Consider the following 19,206-nt stretch of genomic DNA (forward strand, 5'->3'; position numbering starts at 1 on the left):
GTAAACCTCTAATTTTGACCCTCTCTCAATTTCACTACAAGCTCATGGCCAAGATGAATAACACAAGGGTAATTGTGATATGGAATAATAACAACCTGAATGCAGACTTAGACACAAAAGCAGGCCACAATATTTTCTGCAGTAATGCATCACTTATCTGTCAACAAGCACTTTTAGCTGATAAGAACACAGCAAGAATTTGGGCACAGCTGCTGAAACTAGAGGTGCTGGGGGTGCTGCCACAGCCCCCTGCCTTGAAGTAGTTTCCATCATACACAGGGTTTACAGTTTGATTCAATGGCTATCAGCATGCCTACTATACACATTGTTCCAGCACCCATGGGGCCAGATTCTAATGTCAGTTACATCGGTCTAATTTCATTAATTTAAACATTGTTTTTTTAGAGTTTGCTCTGGTGTAACTGAGGTCAGAATCTGCCTGTAGAGTTTTGGATTAATGCTATATAAACAAATACAAATATGGCAAAATTTCTTCTACATATTTTGGAGCTCATTTTTATTTTAAAAATCTGATACAATTAAAAAGATTTGTCACTATGTTTCTGTTGCAAGAAAGGGGTAAACTACAGAACTTGTTTTAGTCTCACATTACAGAGCAAAAGTGTAAGTTTAACTACTTTGTAAAGTTGAGCAGATGAACAGGAAGCTAATTGCTTAATCAGCTTTAGTCCCACATCACACAGAGTTATGATTCACAATGTTACGAGCATTTCTTGTGGTTCATTTTCCTTTAAAAACACAAGTCAGATCAGAATAATTTGTAAAATGAAACTCTAGTTTAAAACTCCAACACTGAACTATTGCTGTACTGTATTTTTCTAGGAAAACATGTCAGATATGTTGACGGTTTAGAGCCTAGTTTTGCAAAATTGCCCTTGTATTTGGCACCCACAGCTATTTTTGTCTGCAAATCAGTTATACTCACAGTTCAGAGTCATGTGTAGTATTACTAATTGATAGTTATTCTATTTATGTGAGCTTTACATTGAACTTGTTAAAGACGGTGCTTGGCTCATGTGGGTGAGTACTATTTTACAGCACTGCATGGCATGCAATTGAGGTCAATTTGGAAAACATGCCAAAATAGATTGGTCTGCTTCTGAAAAGTTAGCTACCTAGATCCCGGTGAGAAGAGGAACTTTCCCAAAAATCAGGAGCTCTGGACTGTACCGAGCAAGAATTTTGATTTAGATCTTTCTATATCTTAGAAGCTTCTTCTAAATTTATACATTGAGCCAGATTGTCAGCTGGTGTAAATTAGCAAAACTGCATTGAAACCAATGTAACTATGATGATTTATATCAGCTGAGGATCTGGCCCATTGTTGGGGAAAGATAGTTGGGCACAATTGTTAGACTCTACTAGCAAATTCTAAAATTCTACTAGCAAAATCCTAGAAGGTCACCCTCTCAGGGAAGATTGATGGATGAGTAAAATGTGTTACCATGACTGCAGACCCCAAGGCCTAGATCTACAAAGGTATTTAGGCTCCTAACTTCCATTGAAATCAGTGGAAGTTAGAAGCCTAAATACCTTTGTGGATCTGGGCCCAGATATGATTATTTTTCACCTCATAGAATATCAGGGTTGGAAGGGACCTCAGAAGGGCATCTAGTCCATCCCCCTGCTTAAAGCAGGACCAATCCCCAGACAGATTTTTGCCCCAGATCCCTAAATGGCCCCCTCAAGGATTGAACTCCCAACCCTGGGTTTAGCAGGCCAACGCTCAAAGGGTAGGAGCATGTCAGCAAGTTGACTTGATAATCAAAGTTAAGAAGGATTCGGGGCAGATCCAGGATTTTTTCCTGGGTTATTATGACAATTATTTGGTCTGAAATGTGGCAGTGAAGGGTATGGCATGGAGCCATAAAGCCTTCATGATAAGGCCAGGGGGCACATAAATTGGGAGATGTATAAATTCAAGTGTGATCCGGAGGAATTGGTAATTACTCATTTGCACATATCTATTGGTCATTCGTTATTCAGGATGGATGGGGGCACACCCATCTGACTGGGGAGCAGATGTATTTTTGTCCAATAGTAGGGAAGGTATTGGTAAATATTGGTGAATCTGGCAGACGGTGGGGGAGACATCCAAGCTAATTGTTGGCACATTGCTGTGACAGATGTCGAATACAAGTACTAGTTACGGAAGGTTAAAGGATAAAATAGATTGGATGAGGATTTAGAGAAAAGCCTCCCTTAAGGAAGCTGGGGAAAGGGGGCTCAGTACTCCTAACATCTGGTACAACAGGGAGCCAACCCCCCTCCTTCTCCAGACTCCTTAAGCCTCATACAAGGGGATGGCAGCAGGGTCACAGCAACAGGTTGGCTGGGACCAGGTTGGGAAAGGGAAAGGCTGAGAGCAGCCATCCCAAATTGGGAGAAACAATTAAGGAAATTATGACCTGCACTGTATAATTTATTATCAGGTATTTTAAGTGAATAAGGTTTTGGGCTAATTGAACCGCATCCATTGCCTCCTGTCTTACTTCCGGTATGGCTGGGACAATATTCATTTCTCTTTCCACTCCAACACCTCACCCCAATCATCATGGCAAAGGGAAGGCAAGCAAATTTTGTACCTGGGCTATAACATTTTTCATGACAATTTTACAAGGCTGTTCCAGAGTCACACAGAATCAGTTTTAATTGCTTATAATTTTGCTTGTTTTAAGCAACAGTTTAAACACTTTACTTTATTCCAAAGTAAATTGCTACTATTTTGTAAAAAACATTCTGCAGCATGTAGTAATTCTATCTATTGCCCTACACAAAATTAAAAACTATGATGGCACTGTGCTGCACCTTTGCTCAAAAACAAAACAAAAACCCCTAGTTGAAGCACTTCCCCAAAATCAGCTATTTAATGCAACCTTTCTGCCAGCCTATTGCTGTAATAATTCAGTCCTTCATTATTTATATAACTGGTTCTTTGTGTTGTATGTGAAGTTTCTATCCTAGGTAAGTGTTCAGATTATTTTTCTCTCTCTTTCTCTGTTTTCAGCTCTGCAAATGGTACAGTCATTCAGCCGTTACCAGTATTTTACCTTGTTAGGCTATGTAAGCCATCAATTATTGTAGCAATGTAATCAACTTTACCACTTACTAGTCTGGACTTTTGGTGGGATAAAACAGCTCCATTTTAAGAAATGTATGTTAATTAAAATGCCAGGAATGGTGGTTTTAAATAAGAACTCCCATGGGTTTCAGCAATTCAGAATCAAGCCTTTAAATTAAATTCTAAAGCTCAGTATGCAACAAATACCAGGGCCAAAATCTGTCTTAAGTTACCTCTGAAATCAAAATCAATAGTTTTATACCAAAGAGCAACTTGGTCCTTCCTGTGTATGTTATAAAGACAGGACATTGAGGAGAAATCCTGATCTCATTGAAGTCAAAGGCAAAACAATCATTGGTGTTGTTGGGCCAGGATTTCACTCTTTTTGTGTATACCCTCAGAACCACATATATGATAACAAACAATTTAATCAGGAAGGGTTTAAAAGACGTCTATAAAATTAGACAGTACCTTGATATACATTTTAAAATACACTGCTACTTGTTTACAGGAGTGTATTTAACAGGTCAGATCTTTACAGTCAGTTAGGAACAAAGTATTTGTTTCTCATTTACATTTAAATACCTCATCCAGATTCTCTTACGGAGCTTAATTCTACTTCCATTGAAGTCAGTGCCAAAACTTCCACTGTTTTCAATGGAGCAGGATCAAACCTTTAATGAGGTAAAATATAGGGCCCATTTCAGAGAGGTAGTGAAAACTAATTATATAAAACTGCATAAATATATATGTCTATATGTGCCAAAAGAAATGCTAAGGAACCATCTACATATAATGCTGCACATCACATATATTCTATGTTCAGCTGGTTAAAAATTAATCTGTCATCATTGTTTATAAAACAATCTAATTTGCTTGAGGGACTGACAATTACTCTGGATGGCTGTGTATATGCATACATATTTATATGCTAAATTACGGTGGGGGAAAAAAAACTATTCTTGTTTTCAGTGATGTCTGAAACCCAGAAAGACTTAAACACCTGCAGTTGAGTCAGGCCAATAATCTTTGGGAAATTAAGAGGTTAAGGTAATCAAGATTTAATGCCAATAGCAATATATAGTCACTTTAAAATGTCTCTAAAATGTTCATGTATAGAGGTTAGATATGTAAGGTAATCATGTCAGAACTAATAGTTTTAGTGAAAGTAACGTGGTACTTCCATAAAATCTTAATATTGAGAAACTGTGTGGAATTTTTAATACAAAATCCAAGACAATTCTCTAAAATCAATGTTGTAACTAATTTAATAATAATTATATAAAAAACTTCAATCAAAGTGCACTTTCTAAATGTAGGTAGGCTTTTATCAATAATGATGTAAATTACATAAATATTTCACATTCTGTCCTGAGTTGCACTGTTAATAATCTGGAGTAGCTCCATTGATTCCACTGAAGTAATTTTAGTCATGTTGAAATACCTGAAAATAATATTGTTTCCTTTTAAACAGGATTGCAACTTTGGTATCTAAATAATGGTAAGTCTGCAGTCCCTTTATTCCTATTTTTCATTAAGAACAGCTTCCAATTTACTACTAGAAAACTCTTAGGAGTTTGCATAGTTTGCAAAATTTTTGTTATCCCTACTTTGAATAAAATATCAAACTGCCATACAAATAGCAAAAAGCAGTTTTGTAAAATTCCACAATGTGGCTTCCTATATGCTGCTTTACAATATTGTAGCCTTCAGTTCCTAATTTGTGTGTCACATGATAAGCCACTTCCATGTTATTGTTTCATAACTTTAGTTTTAATAAGCTATATTACAGATATAATACTTCTTATTAAAGACTATAAAACAATCAAACAATCTTTTGTAACTTTTGCTGCAAATTAAAGACATGATCCTGGAAACATTTGCACCCATGGGTAATTATACTCACATTAATAGTCCTCTTGATCTTAAAGAGACTTCTCAAAAGACAAGAAACTAGTCACATGTATAAGGGTTATAGGATCAGGCTGTCAGTATCGGCAAAATTTATATTCTTCCAGGATGGTTTATTCTATGCATAATCTATTATAGTGTTCTATTTATTTGGGATTTTCCAAGTACTTGGAATTTGAAGTATCAAAGCTGTTCTTTGTTGATTTCAAGCAGAAAAGACCTATTGTTCTTACAGAATTATTCTGACCAAGACATATTGGGTCAAGCCTTTGAAGATGCCTTCGAGGTGTTACAGCAACATTCTGATGGTGAGATTCAGTATTCACCAGGTAAAAACAATTATTTTCATTATACTTTATCATTTTTAATTTTTTATACATAAAAAACCTTAGACTGCTTTGTTTGGACAATAGTTTCTTATTGTCAAAATATTCATAATTACTGTGCAGCAGTCATTTATCAGTGTTCTGGATGTATTTAACTGCAAAATGTCCCACAAATTATTCTGTGGATGAACTGATGCAACAATGATTTGCAATGCAAAACCAAAACAAAACAAAAAACGCTCAAGGACAATTGATTTCTATATTCACTGAATTTACGTTAAGATGGATCCATTAAATACAAATTAAGATAAACATTTTTGTGCATATATAGTAACTTAAGTTCTGGATAATCTCTTTTAGAAAATTGTGATTTTATAGGTTTTAAGTGTAAACATGATGGCTTTTAAAAACTTGAAACAGTGGCGGGTTGTCAACTGAGATTTGCAATATAGAGAGGTCTTTTGAATCAAAATACAGTACAACTTGAGCTCTTTTCTATTTTTTGTTTGTTAATTTTACATAATGAATAGATATGGGGACGCAGGAAGACAAAGTGTTAAATCCTGGTCCCATTGAATCAGTGGCAAAACTGTAAAACTGCCATTGACAGTTTTCTCCCAAGAGGTATATATTATTATTTGACATGTTAACCTATTATAGTCTAATACAGGGGTGGCCAACCTGGGGCTCCAGAGCACAAGCGGCTCTTCAGAAGTTAATATGCGGCTCCTTGTATAGGTACCGACTCTGGGGCTGGAGCTACAGGCGCCAACTTTCCAATGTGCCAGGGGATGCTCAATGCTCAACCCCTGGCTCTGCCACAGGCCCTACCCCCACTCCACCCCTTCCTGCCCCCTCCCCTGAGCCTGCAGTGTCCTCACTCCCCCCCCCAGCCACAAAACAGCTGATCGGGAGGTGCGGGGAGGGGGGGGGGGAGGTACTGATTGGCAGGGCTGCCGGTGGGTGGGAGGTGCTGGGAGCAGGGTAGGGGAACTGATGGGGGGCTGCTGATGTATTACTGTGGCTCTTTGGCAATGTACATTAGTAAATTCTGGCTCCTTCTCAGGCTCAGATTGGTCACGCCTGGTCTAATGCATAGATAGTAATATATACATTGGGCCAGATCCTCAGCTGGTTTTTATCAATGTAACTCCATTCTATGCTGATTTACATTGGCTAAAGAACCCATTATTATTATTGTAATTTCTTGCAAGTGTTGATAACTTGTATCATATGTAGTATTGATCTTGTCGAAATTCATAGGGGTCCAATCCAGAAAGATGCCAAGCATTGCAACTCACAGTGCTCAGCACTTCTCAGGATTGGCCCACATTTCAAAATGGAATAAGCATATCCCTTCAAAATCGTCTTCTGTTCATTTAAACAGTGTGTAATTGTTTCCAGATGTATCAACCCAGTGTGCCCTTAAGCTATCTTTAAACATCCTGAGGACTTCAGTTATTTCAGTGTAAATTCTTTTTGGCATTGCAGATGCTCACACCACAGGAATATTTTCCCTGCAGTTCATTTAGATTAGTAGCATTCTCTAGGCCCCTCATTATGAAGATTTTTAGATCAATAGGATAGAACTGCCTAAAATCATGTTTACAGAATTCTATTTATTATTTCATTCCACTTGGCTGTACTGATGGACATCTCCATAGAAAGTGTACAAAGTATTCTTTTCCTTTCTAACAATTCTAACATTTGTTTTAGTCTTCTGTGACGTTCCCTGCTTTCATCATTATATTTGGTGAGCATGGACCTTTTCTTTATTATCCAAACTATTTTATATTGCTCAATGAGCCTCTTTTCATGAATTCTGTTTTCTGTCAAACTAAAAAAACCAACTGCCTAGTGACATTATTATTATTAGTCTTAGTATATAACTATTATATGCTTGGTGCTGGATAAGCCACCAATATTAAGAAAGTCCCTGCTCTGGAGAATTTCTAATCTAGATGGCAGACAGAGAAGGACAAGGTAAAATGGTAGACCTGGAAGGAAGATTTAGGTGATTTTTTAAAAAATTGTTTCCTTTTCTTCCCTTTTCTCACTCATTCTCTTTTTTTCCAAATTCTCAAGTAGATTATAAAAATTGCCCGACCCTAATCAACCACCATCCTCACCTCAGAGCAAGTCCAAACTACTCTGCAGCACCACCTACAGAGGAACCAGTATACAACTGGAGAAATGTAATAGTAAGTAAATCACACAGTGTAGCAAGCAACCATAAGAATAAAAGCTATCTCTTCATATTTCCCATCCGGACAAAAATCCAGCCTCATAGGCGCCACCTCCATGGGTGCTCCGGGGCTGGACAACCCACGGGAAAAAAATGATGGGTGCTTAGCATCCACTGGCAGCCCTCCTATCAACACCTCTCCCTCCCCCTAGCACCTCCTGCCTCCGGCAGGCCCTGCCAATCAGCACCTCCCCTCCCTTCCCGTGCCTACCACCTGCCACGGATCAGCTGTTTCGCGTTTTCAGGAGGCGCTGGGGGGGAGGGAGGAGGAGTGAGGGCACAGCACACTCGGGGGAGTGGGGGTGGAACGGGGTGGGAAGAGGCAAAGCGGGGGCATGAATAGGCAGGAAAGAGGCAAGGCGGGGGTGGAGTGTGGGTGGGAAGAAGCAGGGTGAGATGGGGCATTGGGGGAAGGGGTGGACTGGGGGTAGGGTCTGGGCAGAGCCAGGAGGAGTACTCCCTAGCAGATTATAAACTTGGTGCCTGCCTGGTCAGGAGTAATTCAGTTTAAAACGGAATGGGAAAATCTTTGCACAGTGTGTTTCATGATCTCTCTTTAGCACCAAGATTAACTGTTTGACACCATTGGATAGAAGAGATCAAAGGGTACTGATGGAGATGTAATTCTTAGGCTTTTGCACGGTGGTTCATCAATTAATGTGGATCACTGGAGCTCTGTGCAAAGTAACAGACAAAACTACCAATAAGGTGGGAAAGGGTTACCTTTATATTATTTGGTCAGCAGGCTGAGAAGAACAAACTCCAGTGTCCAGTCTCTCTCCATTTTGGGATGTTTTTAAATGATTCTCTTGACTGACATGGATTATAAGAAGGAAAGCAAGATTGCTGAGTACTGTGCATGTGGTTGCCTCACCAACAGCCTAATTTTAGAGAGGGGAGGTGGCAGAGGGTCGGGGGTTAGGGTTTGGGCCCCTTGGTACAACTCTACCCTGCAAGACCTTCTCCATTTTTAATGAGAGTGGTCTTCCAATACTGAAAGAAAACATCACCCTTACTCCATGATCTGCTTCTTAGTATGCTGATAGGCCCTAGGCTGCATTGCCTTCCCCACAGAGTCCCCTCCACAGCGGGAAGACCTGGTGAGAGTCACGAGTAGCTTGGTTCCATCAAAGTGATCACTCTATGTCTGACCTATCAGTCCTCATTCTCAAAGGGAACCTGCCCAACACTTTCCAAAGAGGAGTCTAGGAGCTTAAATTCATAACTTTGCTGGACACTAAGGGCATGGTTACACAAGAGAGTGTACAGCAGCGCAGCTGCATCAGTGCAGCCAGAGGTAATGCAGCTGTGCTGATTAAAGCTCTCTAATGTAGCTGCTCTAAGCTCTCTCGTTGGCTTACCTTCTCCAGCCTCCGTGACATAGCGCTGTCCACACCAATTCCTATGTCAGTGTAATGTATGAGGCGTGTGTGTGTGTGTGTGTGTGTGTGATTTATTCATTCCCCTGAGCGACATAAGTTACACTGATATAACCTGTAGTATAGATATAGCCTAAAAATCGTGGACTGAACAGAGACACTAGATTTAAGGTTTATTACAATCTGTAACCCACTAACCACCCTTTTTGTCCTATGACTGCAGAGGTTGTTAACAGACCACTCTACCTTGAATGTCCCTTAGAATATGTGCTAACTACTTTTGCTGTAACAATCTGTTATTTAGCTGTGACACTAGGGGTACGTCTACACTATGGGATTATTCCGATTTTACATAAACCGGTTTTATAAAACAGGTTGTATAAAGTCGAGTGCACGCGGCCACACTAAGCACATTAATTTGGCGGTATGCGTCCATGGTCCGAGGCTAGCGTCGATTTCCGGAGCATTGCACTGTGGGTAGCTATTCCATAGCTATCCCATAGTTCCCACAGTCTCCCCCGCCCCTTAGAATTCTGGGTTGAGAGCCCAGTGCCTGATGGGGCAAAAATCATTGTCGCGGGTGGTTCTGGGTAAATGTCGTCAGTCATTCCTTCCTCCGGGAAAGCAACGGCAGACAATCATTTTGCGCCCTTTTTCCCTGGATTGCCCTGGCAGACACCATAACACGGCAACCATGGAGCCCGTTCAGCCTTTTTTTTTTACAGTCACCGAATGTGTACTGGATGCCGCGGACAGAGGTGATACTCCAGCGCTACACATCAGCATTCATTTGCTTTTGCATGATAGCAGAGATGGTTACCAGTCGTTCTGTACTGTCTGCTGCCAGTGTAATTTGGCAATAAGATGACGGTTATCTGTCCTTCTATGCTGTCTGCTGCTATCATGGGTGCCCCTGGCTGAGATCGGCCAGGGGCGCAAAAGCAAAACTGGGAATGACTCTCTGAGTCAATCCCTCCTTTATGGTTTCTAAAAATAGAGTCAGTCCTGCCTAGAATATGGGGCAAATGTACTAGAGAAGCAGTGTATCAGAGAGTACAGCTGCTCCATGTCAGATCCCGCAAAAATGATGAGCTACATGCCATTCACGAGGGGTGCCCCTGCAACAACCCCACCCGTTGCTTCCCTCCTCCCCCAACCTTCCTGGGCTACCATGGCAGTGTCCCCCCCATTTGTGTCATGAAGTAATAAAGAACGCAGGAATAAGAAACACTGAGTTTTTAGTGACATAAAATGAGGGGGAGGCAGCCTCCCGGTGCTATGACAGTCCAGGCAGGACATTAAGCAGTGTGAGGGAGAGGAGCCCAGCATCCCACTGCTATGATAGTCCAGGCAGTACAGAATCTTTTCTTTTCACATGAAAGGGAGGGGGCTGATTGAAGCTTAGCCCCCAGTCGCTATGATGAAGACGGTTACCAGCCGTTCTGTACCATCTACTGGGAATGACCGGGAGTCATTCCTATTTTCACCCAGGTTCCCCCGGCCAGCCTCACCTGAAGCCAGCCAGGAGCACTCACGGGTTGATAAGAAGGACGGTTACCAGTCCTACTGCACCGTCTGCCACCGGGGAGGGGAGAGGAGTGGATACTGCTCTTCACTGCTGCAGCATCGCGTCTACCAGCAGCATTCAGTAGACATAGGATGACACTGAAAGAAGTCAAGAAATGATTTCTTTCCCTTTTCTTTCACGTGGTGGTGGTGGGGGGAGTAAATTGACGAGCTATTCCCTGAACCACGCCGGACAATGTGTTTGAACCTACAGGAATTGGGAGCTCAGCCAAGAATGCAAATACTTTTCGGAGACTGCTGGGGACTATGGGATAGCTGGAGTCCTCAGTACCCCCTCCCTCCCTCCATGAGCGTCCATTTGAGTCTCTGGCTTCCCGTTACGCTTGTCACGCAGCACTGTGTAGCCTGGAGATTTTTTTTTCAAACGCTTTGGCATTTTGTCTTCTGTAACGGAGCTCTGATAGAACAGATTTGTTTCCCCATACAGCAATCAGATTCAGTATCTCCCATACGGTCCATGCTGGAGCTCTTTTTGGATTTGGGACTGCATGACCACCCGTGCTGATCAGAGCTCCACGCTGGGCAAACAGGAAATGAAAATCAAAATTTCGCAGGGCTTTTCCTGTTTACCTGGCCACTGCATCCGAGCTGAGATTGCTGTCCAGAGCGGTCACAGTGGTGCACTGTGGGATACCGCCCGGAGGCCAACACCGTCGATTTGCGGCCACACTAACTCTAATCCGATATGTTAATACCGATTTTAGCGGTACTCCTCTAGTCGGGGAGGAGTACAGAAACCGATTTAAAGAGCCCTTTATATCGATATAAAGGGCCTCGTAGTGTGGATGGGTACAGCGTTAAATCGGTTTAACACTGCTAAAATCGGTTTAAACGTGTAGTGTAGACCAGGCCTAGGAATACCTTTCCTGAACTTGAAGAAGAGCTCTGTGTTGTTCAAAAGCTTGTCTCACCAACTGAAGTTGGTCCAACAAAAGATATTACCTCACTCACCTTGTTTCTCCTAGTTTGACAGTACTCTTTATTAACACTATGTACTACACACAGTAGTGGTGGGAGGGAAATCTCCTGTGTGCCATGTGATGAATGATAGGATTCCTGAGGCTATCCAGTGAGCCAGTTCCTTTCAAGTTTTCTTTTTCTCTCATGGTGTTTTCTGGTAGTAATGCTTTGTTGTCTTAATTTCTTGAAGAATAGTGCAACAGATTTATATTCTGAAGGAACTGTTTACCACACTCTGTCGAATATTCCAGAAAACCAAGTGATGCATACTACTGCTAGCCAGCAAAAAGGAGGGAAAGGTGTGTAGAAAGAACTCTACTATCTGTGAACATTGTGTTATCTCCATATCCTTCTTTTAGAAGTGGTGAATCATGCTTCTTTCATTATTTCCTCAATTCTTTCCTTTACTATTATCAGGAGAAATTTAATTAATCTTTTGATGTAATATTTACTGGAATACAACTCCCAAAGGGCTTAATTCTGATCTGAGGTCTGCAGGCAGATAGCAAAAAGACTGGAATAATCTAGCCATCTGATTTATGGAACCCCCTACATCAAGATGTTATTCCACCAGAAGATTGTCCTTTTCCAAGAATAGATACATCTTTTGATATCTCAGTCTTGGACAATACCACCTCCTTACCTGAAAAAAGGTAAATCATCTGTGGTGAAGACCAGTGCAAAGAAATCATTTAGCTCTCTGCAAATGTCCACATATCCACTTTATTTATTTATTTTATTCCCTGTGGTCCAGCAGACTCATCAGTTCCCTGGTAAGCTTTTGATATACCTAAATAAAATTTTAATTTATTTTATGTCTTTGTCCATTTGCTCTTCAAATTCCCTTTTAGCTTTCCTAAATTTCATTGTGCATTTTACCATAGTTTATGCTCCATTCTATTGACTTCACTAGAGTTGGATATCCATTTTCTGAAGGATATCTGGTTTGGCTCGAATTACCTCATGCACCTTGCAATTTAACCACTCTGTTTTTCTTGCCTTTCTGCTTGTTTTTGTTTAGTGGTAAGCATGCCTGCTGTGACTCTGCTATGGTAGACTTAAGTAGCCTTCATGCTGAGATGAAATGCCCCTTTTTTGACTTGAGGGTCTTGTTGAGTAGCATCCCTTTTCTGTTGTTGTGTTTGAAAATTCCCTTTCTAATGTTTAGTCTCAGAGTGCCAACTTTTGTTATGTTCTCTTGCTGACTGATGTTAAACTTGATTATACTTTGGTCACTATGACCTAGTGGTTCAACTATAGTTACTTCTTGAATAAACTCTTTGGGACTAAGTCAATAATAGCCTCTCCGGCGCGCACTAGAGCTCACTATTCCAAGAAGCAATCACTAAAAATATGGAAATATTGGCTCTCTAAAACTTATCCTAATGCAATACTTGACCATTTAACATGTTGTTAGTTGCGGATACATTTGATTATTATTCTTTTGTTAGACTAAGTTGCCTGTTTGCTCTCTTTCAGCCCTGTGTACTCAATATCCTTCTGCTGGTCAAGAGACCAGAACTATACACCCTTCTAGTATATTTGTATTCTGACTTGTCATTTGTATCCATACTGATTTTCCACTCCAAACTTTTAACTTTATTATATGGACTCTGTTAATGATAGTGCTACTGCTGCAACTTCCTGTATAGTTTCTAGCCAGGACACCTTGACTTTTGTCATTCTACCAAGTTTCGGAAGTGCCTATTATGTCCTGTAAAAGCAGCAAAGAGTCCTGTGGCACCTTATAGACTAACAGACGTATTGGAGCATGAGCTTTCGTGGGTGAATACCCACTTCGTCGGGGCCCTCTTCCATTGCAAGGCATTCTAGTTCACTTATTTTTGTTTTTAAACTTTTCATTGTGGTAGCAGAGTATTTGTTTCTAGCTGTTGCCTGATTTTAGGGAGGTTAATAATGTTGTTTAGATAATATGGGTCCTATAGGCTACATAGCTGTATGCCTATTTTTAATTAACTCCTTAGTCTGACATCCTGTTACTTTTCTGGAAAGTACCTCTGAGCTCAAGTGGTTCCTCCTCCAGTACAGCTGTCCTATTCTTTTTTACCAGATGCAGGGTTACTGTCATCCCTAGCAGATGTCTTGGTCTGGACTAAGTGCTCCTGGGCAACTGTCAGCTTCCCCCCTCCTAGTTTAAAACAATCACCCCAAATCGTATTAGCTTTAGGTGCCAGCAGTCTGCTTCCACTTTGGTTAAAGTGGAGCTTCTGCATAGACTCTCGCTTCCCCCAATTTTCCCCCTGTGTTCAATAAAATTAAGGGCAGGTCTATATTACCGCTTATGTCGATCTAACTTACATCTCTCAGGGGTGTGAAAAAGACACCACCACCCCGAGCGACTCAAGTTACAGCAACCTAAGCGCTGTCCACACCTGTGCTATGTTGACTGGAGACACACTCCCAACAACATAGCTTCCGCCTCTCAAGGAGATGGAGTAATTATGACAATGGGAGAGCACTCCCCCGTTGGCAGAGAGCATCTTCACCAGACGCGCCAGTGGTGCAGCTGCTGTATCACTTTTATTGTAGACCTGCCCTAAGTCCCACCTCTTTACACTGGCTTCTGATCCCCTGGCTGGCTGGCTTTGAGCATGGAACTAGAAGCACTTCAGACAAAAGCAAATTTAAAGCCCTGGAGTTAAGCCTGTTTCCTAGTAATTTACCTTAAGCCTCCAGAACCAGAGGTGGCTGGAGGATGACAATTCTGTTTCACGACAACTTTTGAGGTATTAAAATTTGTTTTCGTTCTAACTTGGAATGAAAACAAACATTTTTGTGAAATGGAATTGTGTCAATTGCCTATTTTGTGATAAAAAAGGTCAGGGTTTTGATTCAGATCTCTCTCTATAATTGACCAGCAAGTCCATCCTGGACCTCAGAAACCTTCCCAGTTGGTCAGAATCGATTCGTTGAACCCAAATTGTTTTGGCCTTGACAAAACAGCATATTTCAGCAACCACAACAACAACAAAAACCCCACTCCTTTTACCTAAATATTCTGACCGGTTCCATTCAGAAATTCTTTCCTGCATTGCTCCATGGCATTGGTTCCAATATGTATCTTGACTATGGACTCCCCCCAGCATTCATTAGAAGTCTGTCTAACTATCTTGTTAAATTTGCCACTTTTGAGGCCAGCTACCAAAGTGCCAAATGTTATTTATGGTCACCATATACCCCACTATCAATCTTGTAATAATCAAATCCCTATTGTCACAGTCTGGCTATATCTCACAACTATAGCTCTATTAAATCCATTGCTGGTCTTCTACTGCTCCTGTTATACTGGCCTTTTAATCTGTGGCTGGGTACTTTGACCCAGACTTTGCTCTGACCACTTGCATTTTATTTTTTGATAGGAAGAAAAAAGCTTCGCCTGTTTGAATATCTTCATGAGTCTCTGTGTGACCCAGATATGGCAAATTGCATCCAGTGGGTGGATAAACCCCATGGTGTCTTCCAGTTTGTTTCCAAAAACAAGGAGAAACTTGCAGAGCTGTGGGGGGAAAGAAAGGGAAACCGCAAGGTCATGACATATCAGAAAATGGCCAGAGCATTGAGGAACTATGGAAGAACAGGGGAAATCATTAAAATCCGAAGGAAGCTGACATATCAGTTCAGTGCAGCTGTTTTACAAAGACTCTCCCCTTCTTACTTCCTGGGGAAAGAAACAGTTTATTGTCAGTATCTTCAGTACAGTCAAGAATACCAGTGTTCAGACGACTGGATCACTTATAACAATTACATGTATAACAATGAGCTGCAGCATGCTAACGGCTAGACACGTGTCACATTCATTTATCTTTTTAATAGTTAGAAATATCTTAAAGCTCACAATTCTTATCTCAATATATATATTTTTCTTTTAAAATGTAACAAATACACACACACATGCACACAAACACACACACACACCATGAGTGTGATTATCAGAAAAGAACAGTTCAGTGCTGGCCTAATTTTGCACCCATTGCAGTGAATGAGAAACTTTCATTAACTGTAAGAACATAAGAACATAAGAACAGCCGTACTGGGTCAGACCAAAGGTCCATGCAACCCAGTATCCTGTCCACCGACAGTGGCCAATGCCAGGTGCCCCAGAGGGAGTGAACCTAACAGGCAATGATCAAGTGATCTCTCTCTTGCCATCCATCACCACCCTCTGACAAACAAAGCCTAGGGACACCATTCCTTACCCCATCCTGGCTAATAGCCATTAATGGACTTAATCTCCATGAATTCATCTATACAGGCAGCAGTTGATAGGTCAGATTCTGATCTCCATTATATCAATTAGAGGAGTTACTCCAGGTTCACACCTCTGTAACCAAGATCAGAATTTGACCTGTTGTCTGTTTGACATCACTGGCCATATCCTCACACTGATCCTCGTGCGACTCTCACTGACTTCACTGGCACTTCTGTGCATGGAAAAATGGCAGGGTATGGCCCTGAGTTTTCAAATCACAGAGTTCATATGTACCTATACTCCACTATTCAGACTTGCTTTTAGATGGATGCACACGAAATATGAGTTAGAGGGTGTTAAACCACCTGCCGCTAGTGCTAGCTTTATTAACCAATACTTCTCATTAGTGACATTTTCTAACTAAATACCGTGCTGGATTTATGCGCCTACATGACATGGGAGCTGGGAGCAGGGTGGAGGAGCTGACTCCTTGATATACAGAGTCAGGATTTCCAGGCACTCATTTCATTACTGACAGTGACACTCACTGGGAGAGCTACTATACCAGGAAGGGGTTCATCAGGGATTAAACTTTTTAAAATTTATTTACAGTTCTTTTCCTCATATTTCTAGAAGCTGCATTTTTAAAGGAACAGCATTTTTGTATTCAGTTGTAAATAACAAATCTATTTTTTACATTCTCTTAAGTAGTTATAACTTACATGTTTAAAATACCACTCTCCGTCTCCACTCAGCAGCCTCACACTTTATTAGTGTTGAGGAAATTAAATTTAGATAGACACAGAATACATGCACTCGTTGCAAAGTTAGTGCAAGTTATATTACTTTACCATTTACATCTGTTCACTGACCAGCTTACCTCATCATTTATGTCACTTCAGGTTTTGTCCCAGATAGATCCATGGGATCTGGATCCAGTCCCACAAGGCCTTTATTTGCCCATGGTAACTATAAACACAAATATGTATGGAGAAAAAAATGGTTTGTAAAGGGCATTAATAATGTTGACCTGACCTGTCTGACATTAACATGAAATCATGAGGAAGTAGCTCCAGTGTGGAATAATCTTGATGGGTATGAAAATAACAGGCCTGATTCTGATCTCACACTGATTTTTACACCAGAGTAACTCAATTGACTTTGATAGTTAATCCTGATATACACCAATGTAGGTAAGATCAAAATGAGGCCCTACATAGTGTTTATTAATATTGGGGGTGGTGAGGCAATCACTTTTGATAGTGGCTCCAATACTACATTCCCTAGCAAGCAAAACTCTAACGGAAGTTAATTTTTAATATGATAGACAGGTTGTATTACAAGAAACTTGAGTGAAGCCATAACATTATACCAATAATGGGTCCAATTACTGAAGTCAGTGGGAGTTTGCTGACTAAGGAGTGCAGGATTTATCAGTGTTCTGTTTTGTTGACATTTCTTGTAACATACAGACTTTAATATGATAAAAAAGACACCAGAATGTTTCTGGTACTACACATTTGGGTCCAATCCTGCCATACCACTAAAGACCAATCCTACCATACCAGGAATATTACCCGAAGTCAGAGTGTGAGATGAAGCTCTTTAATTTGTGATTCCTTCTCTATGTAAATAAACATGCAAGTACAAAATGTAACTAACTTGAACTTTCTGAATATGTGCAAACTATTTAGGAGGCTGAGTGAGTTTAGTTATTATGTCTGTGTCTCCCCTTCCACACTGATTTTGATAGTCACTTGAATCTTACAACAGCATGTATCAAATTAAATGTTTGTTTTGTCTAACATTGTATGTTCAGATTTGCTGCTTTTGGCCTCAGCTGTTTGCCTAGAAAATAAATACTTATTGAGATTGATACAATTATTTTGTTTAAAATTTTGATATAAGTATTAGGCTTTGGCATGTTGGTCTGATAATCTGCTGAACAAAGCATGGAGAGTTAACAGCAGTGGTGAACGTAAGAATGGCCATACTGGGTCAGACCCATGGGCCATCTAGCCCAGTATCCTGTCTTCCAACAGTGACCAGTGCTCCATGCTTCACAGGAAAAGAACAGAACAGGGTAACTGATGGGTGACCAATCCCCTGTCATTCAGTCCCAGCTTCTGGCAAACAGAGATTTAGGGGCACCCAGAGCATGGGGTCACATCCCAGACCTTGTGGGCTAATAGCCATTGGTGGACCTATCCTCCATGAACTTATGAAATTCTTTTTTGAACCCACTTATACTTTTGACCTTCACAACATCCTGTGGCAATGAGCTGACCCTGTGTTGTGTGCAGAACTACTTCCTTATGTTTGTTTTAAACCTGCTGCCAATTAATTTCATTGGGTGACCTCTGGTTCTTGTGTTATGTGAAGGGAGTAAATAACACTTCCCTATTCACTTTTTCCACACCATTCATGATTTTATAGTCCTCAGTCATATTCCCCCTCCCTCCCCAGTCATCTCTTTTCTAAAATGAACAGTCTCAGTCTTTTTAATCTCGCTTCATATGGAAGCTGTTCCATATCCCTAATCATTTTTGTTGTCCTTCTTGGTACCTTTTCCAATTGTAATATATCTTTTTTGAGAAGGGGAAACCAGAACTTCACCCAGTATTCAAAGTATGGGAGTCCAACAGATATGTAGAGCGGTACTATGGTATTTTCCATCCCTTTACTAATGGTTCCTAACATTCTGTTAGCTATTTTGATTGCCGCTGCACACAGAGCAGATGTTTTCAGAGAATTATTCACAATAACTCCAAGATCTCTTTCTTGAGTGGTACCAGCTAATTTAGACCCCCATCATTTTGCATGCATAGTTGGGATTATGTTTTCTAATGTGCATTACTTTGCATTTATCAACACTGAATTTCATCTGCCATTTTGTTGCCCAGTCACCCAGTTTAGTGAGATCCCTCTGTAACTCTTTGCAGTCTGCTTTGGACTTAACTATCTTGAGTCATTTTATATCATCTGAAAACTTTGCCACCTCAATGTTTACCTCTTTTTTCCAGAACATTTATGAATATGTTGAAAAGCGCTGATCCCAGTACAGATCCTTGAGTGACCCTTTCTCCACTGTGAAAACTGGCTAGTTATTCATACCCTTTGTTTTCTATCTTTTAACCAGTTACTGATCCATGAGAGCACCTTTCCTCTTATCCCATGACTGCTTACTTTGCTTAAGACTCTTTGGTGATGGACCTTGTCATAGGCTTTCTGAATGTCCAAGTACGCTATAGCCATTGGATTTCCCTTGTCCACATGCTTGTTGACACCCTCAAAGAATTCTAATAGATCAGTGAGGCGTGATTTCCCTTTACAAAAGCCATGTTGACTCTTCCCCAACATATCATGTTCACCCATGTGTCTGATAATTCTGTTCCTCCAAATACCATCATGTCATCCATGCATTGTGACCCTGCAATTCTGCCTGTCTTACTGGCCCTAGTCTAACAGGTGAGAGTATATACCTGTAGGTGTAGAGATATGGGGAT

At 40.7% G+C, this 19,206-nt stretch overlaps 1 protein-coding gene across 1 annotated transcript; it reads left to right on the forward strand.

The window, feature by feature from the left end:
• Window positions 1-1,930: 1,930 nt before the first annotated feature.
• Window positions 1,931-15,292, forward strand: SPIC (Spi-C transcription factor). The gene is made up of 5 exons (XM_030549265.1): window positions 1,931-1,963; window positions 5,229-5,322; window positions 7,405-7,520; window positions 11,681-11,789; window positions 14,871-15,292. The coding sequence occupies exons 1-5, from the start codon at window positions 1,931-1,933 to the stop codon at window positions 15,290-15,292; spliced, it is 774 nt and encodes a 257-aa protein (XP_030405125.1).
• Window positions 15,293-19,206: the final 3,914 nt, after the last annotated feature.

The sequence above is a fragment of the Gopherus evgoodei genome, chromosome 1 (genome assembly GCF_007399415.2).
Source record: "Gopherus evgoodei ecotype Sinaloan lineage chromosome 1, rGopEvg1_v1.p, whole genome shotgun sequence".
NCBI classification, from domain to species: domain Eukaryota; kingdom Metazoa; phylum Chordata; order Testudines; family Testudinidae; genus Gopherus; species Gopherus evgoodei.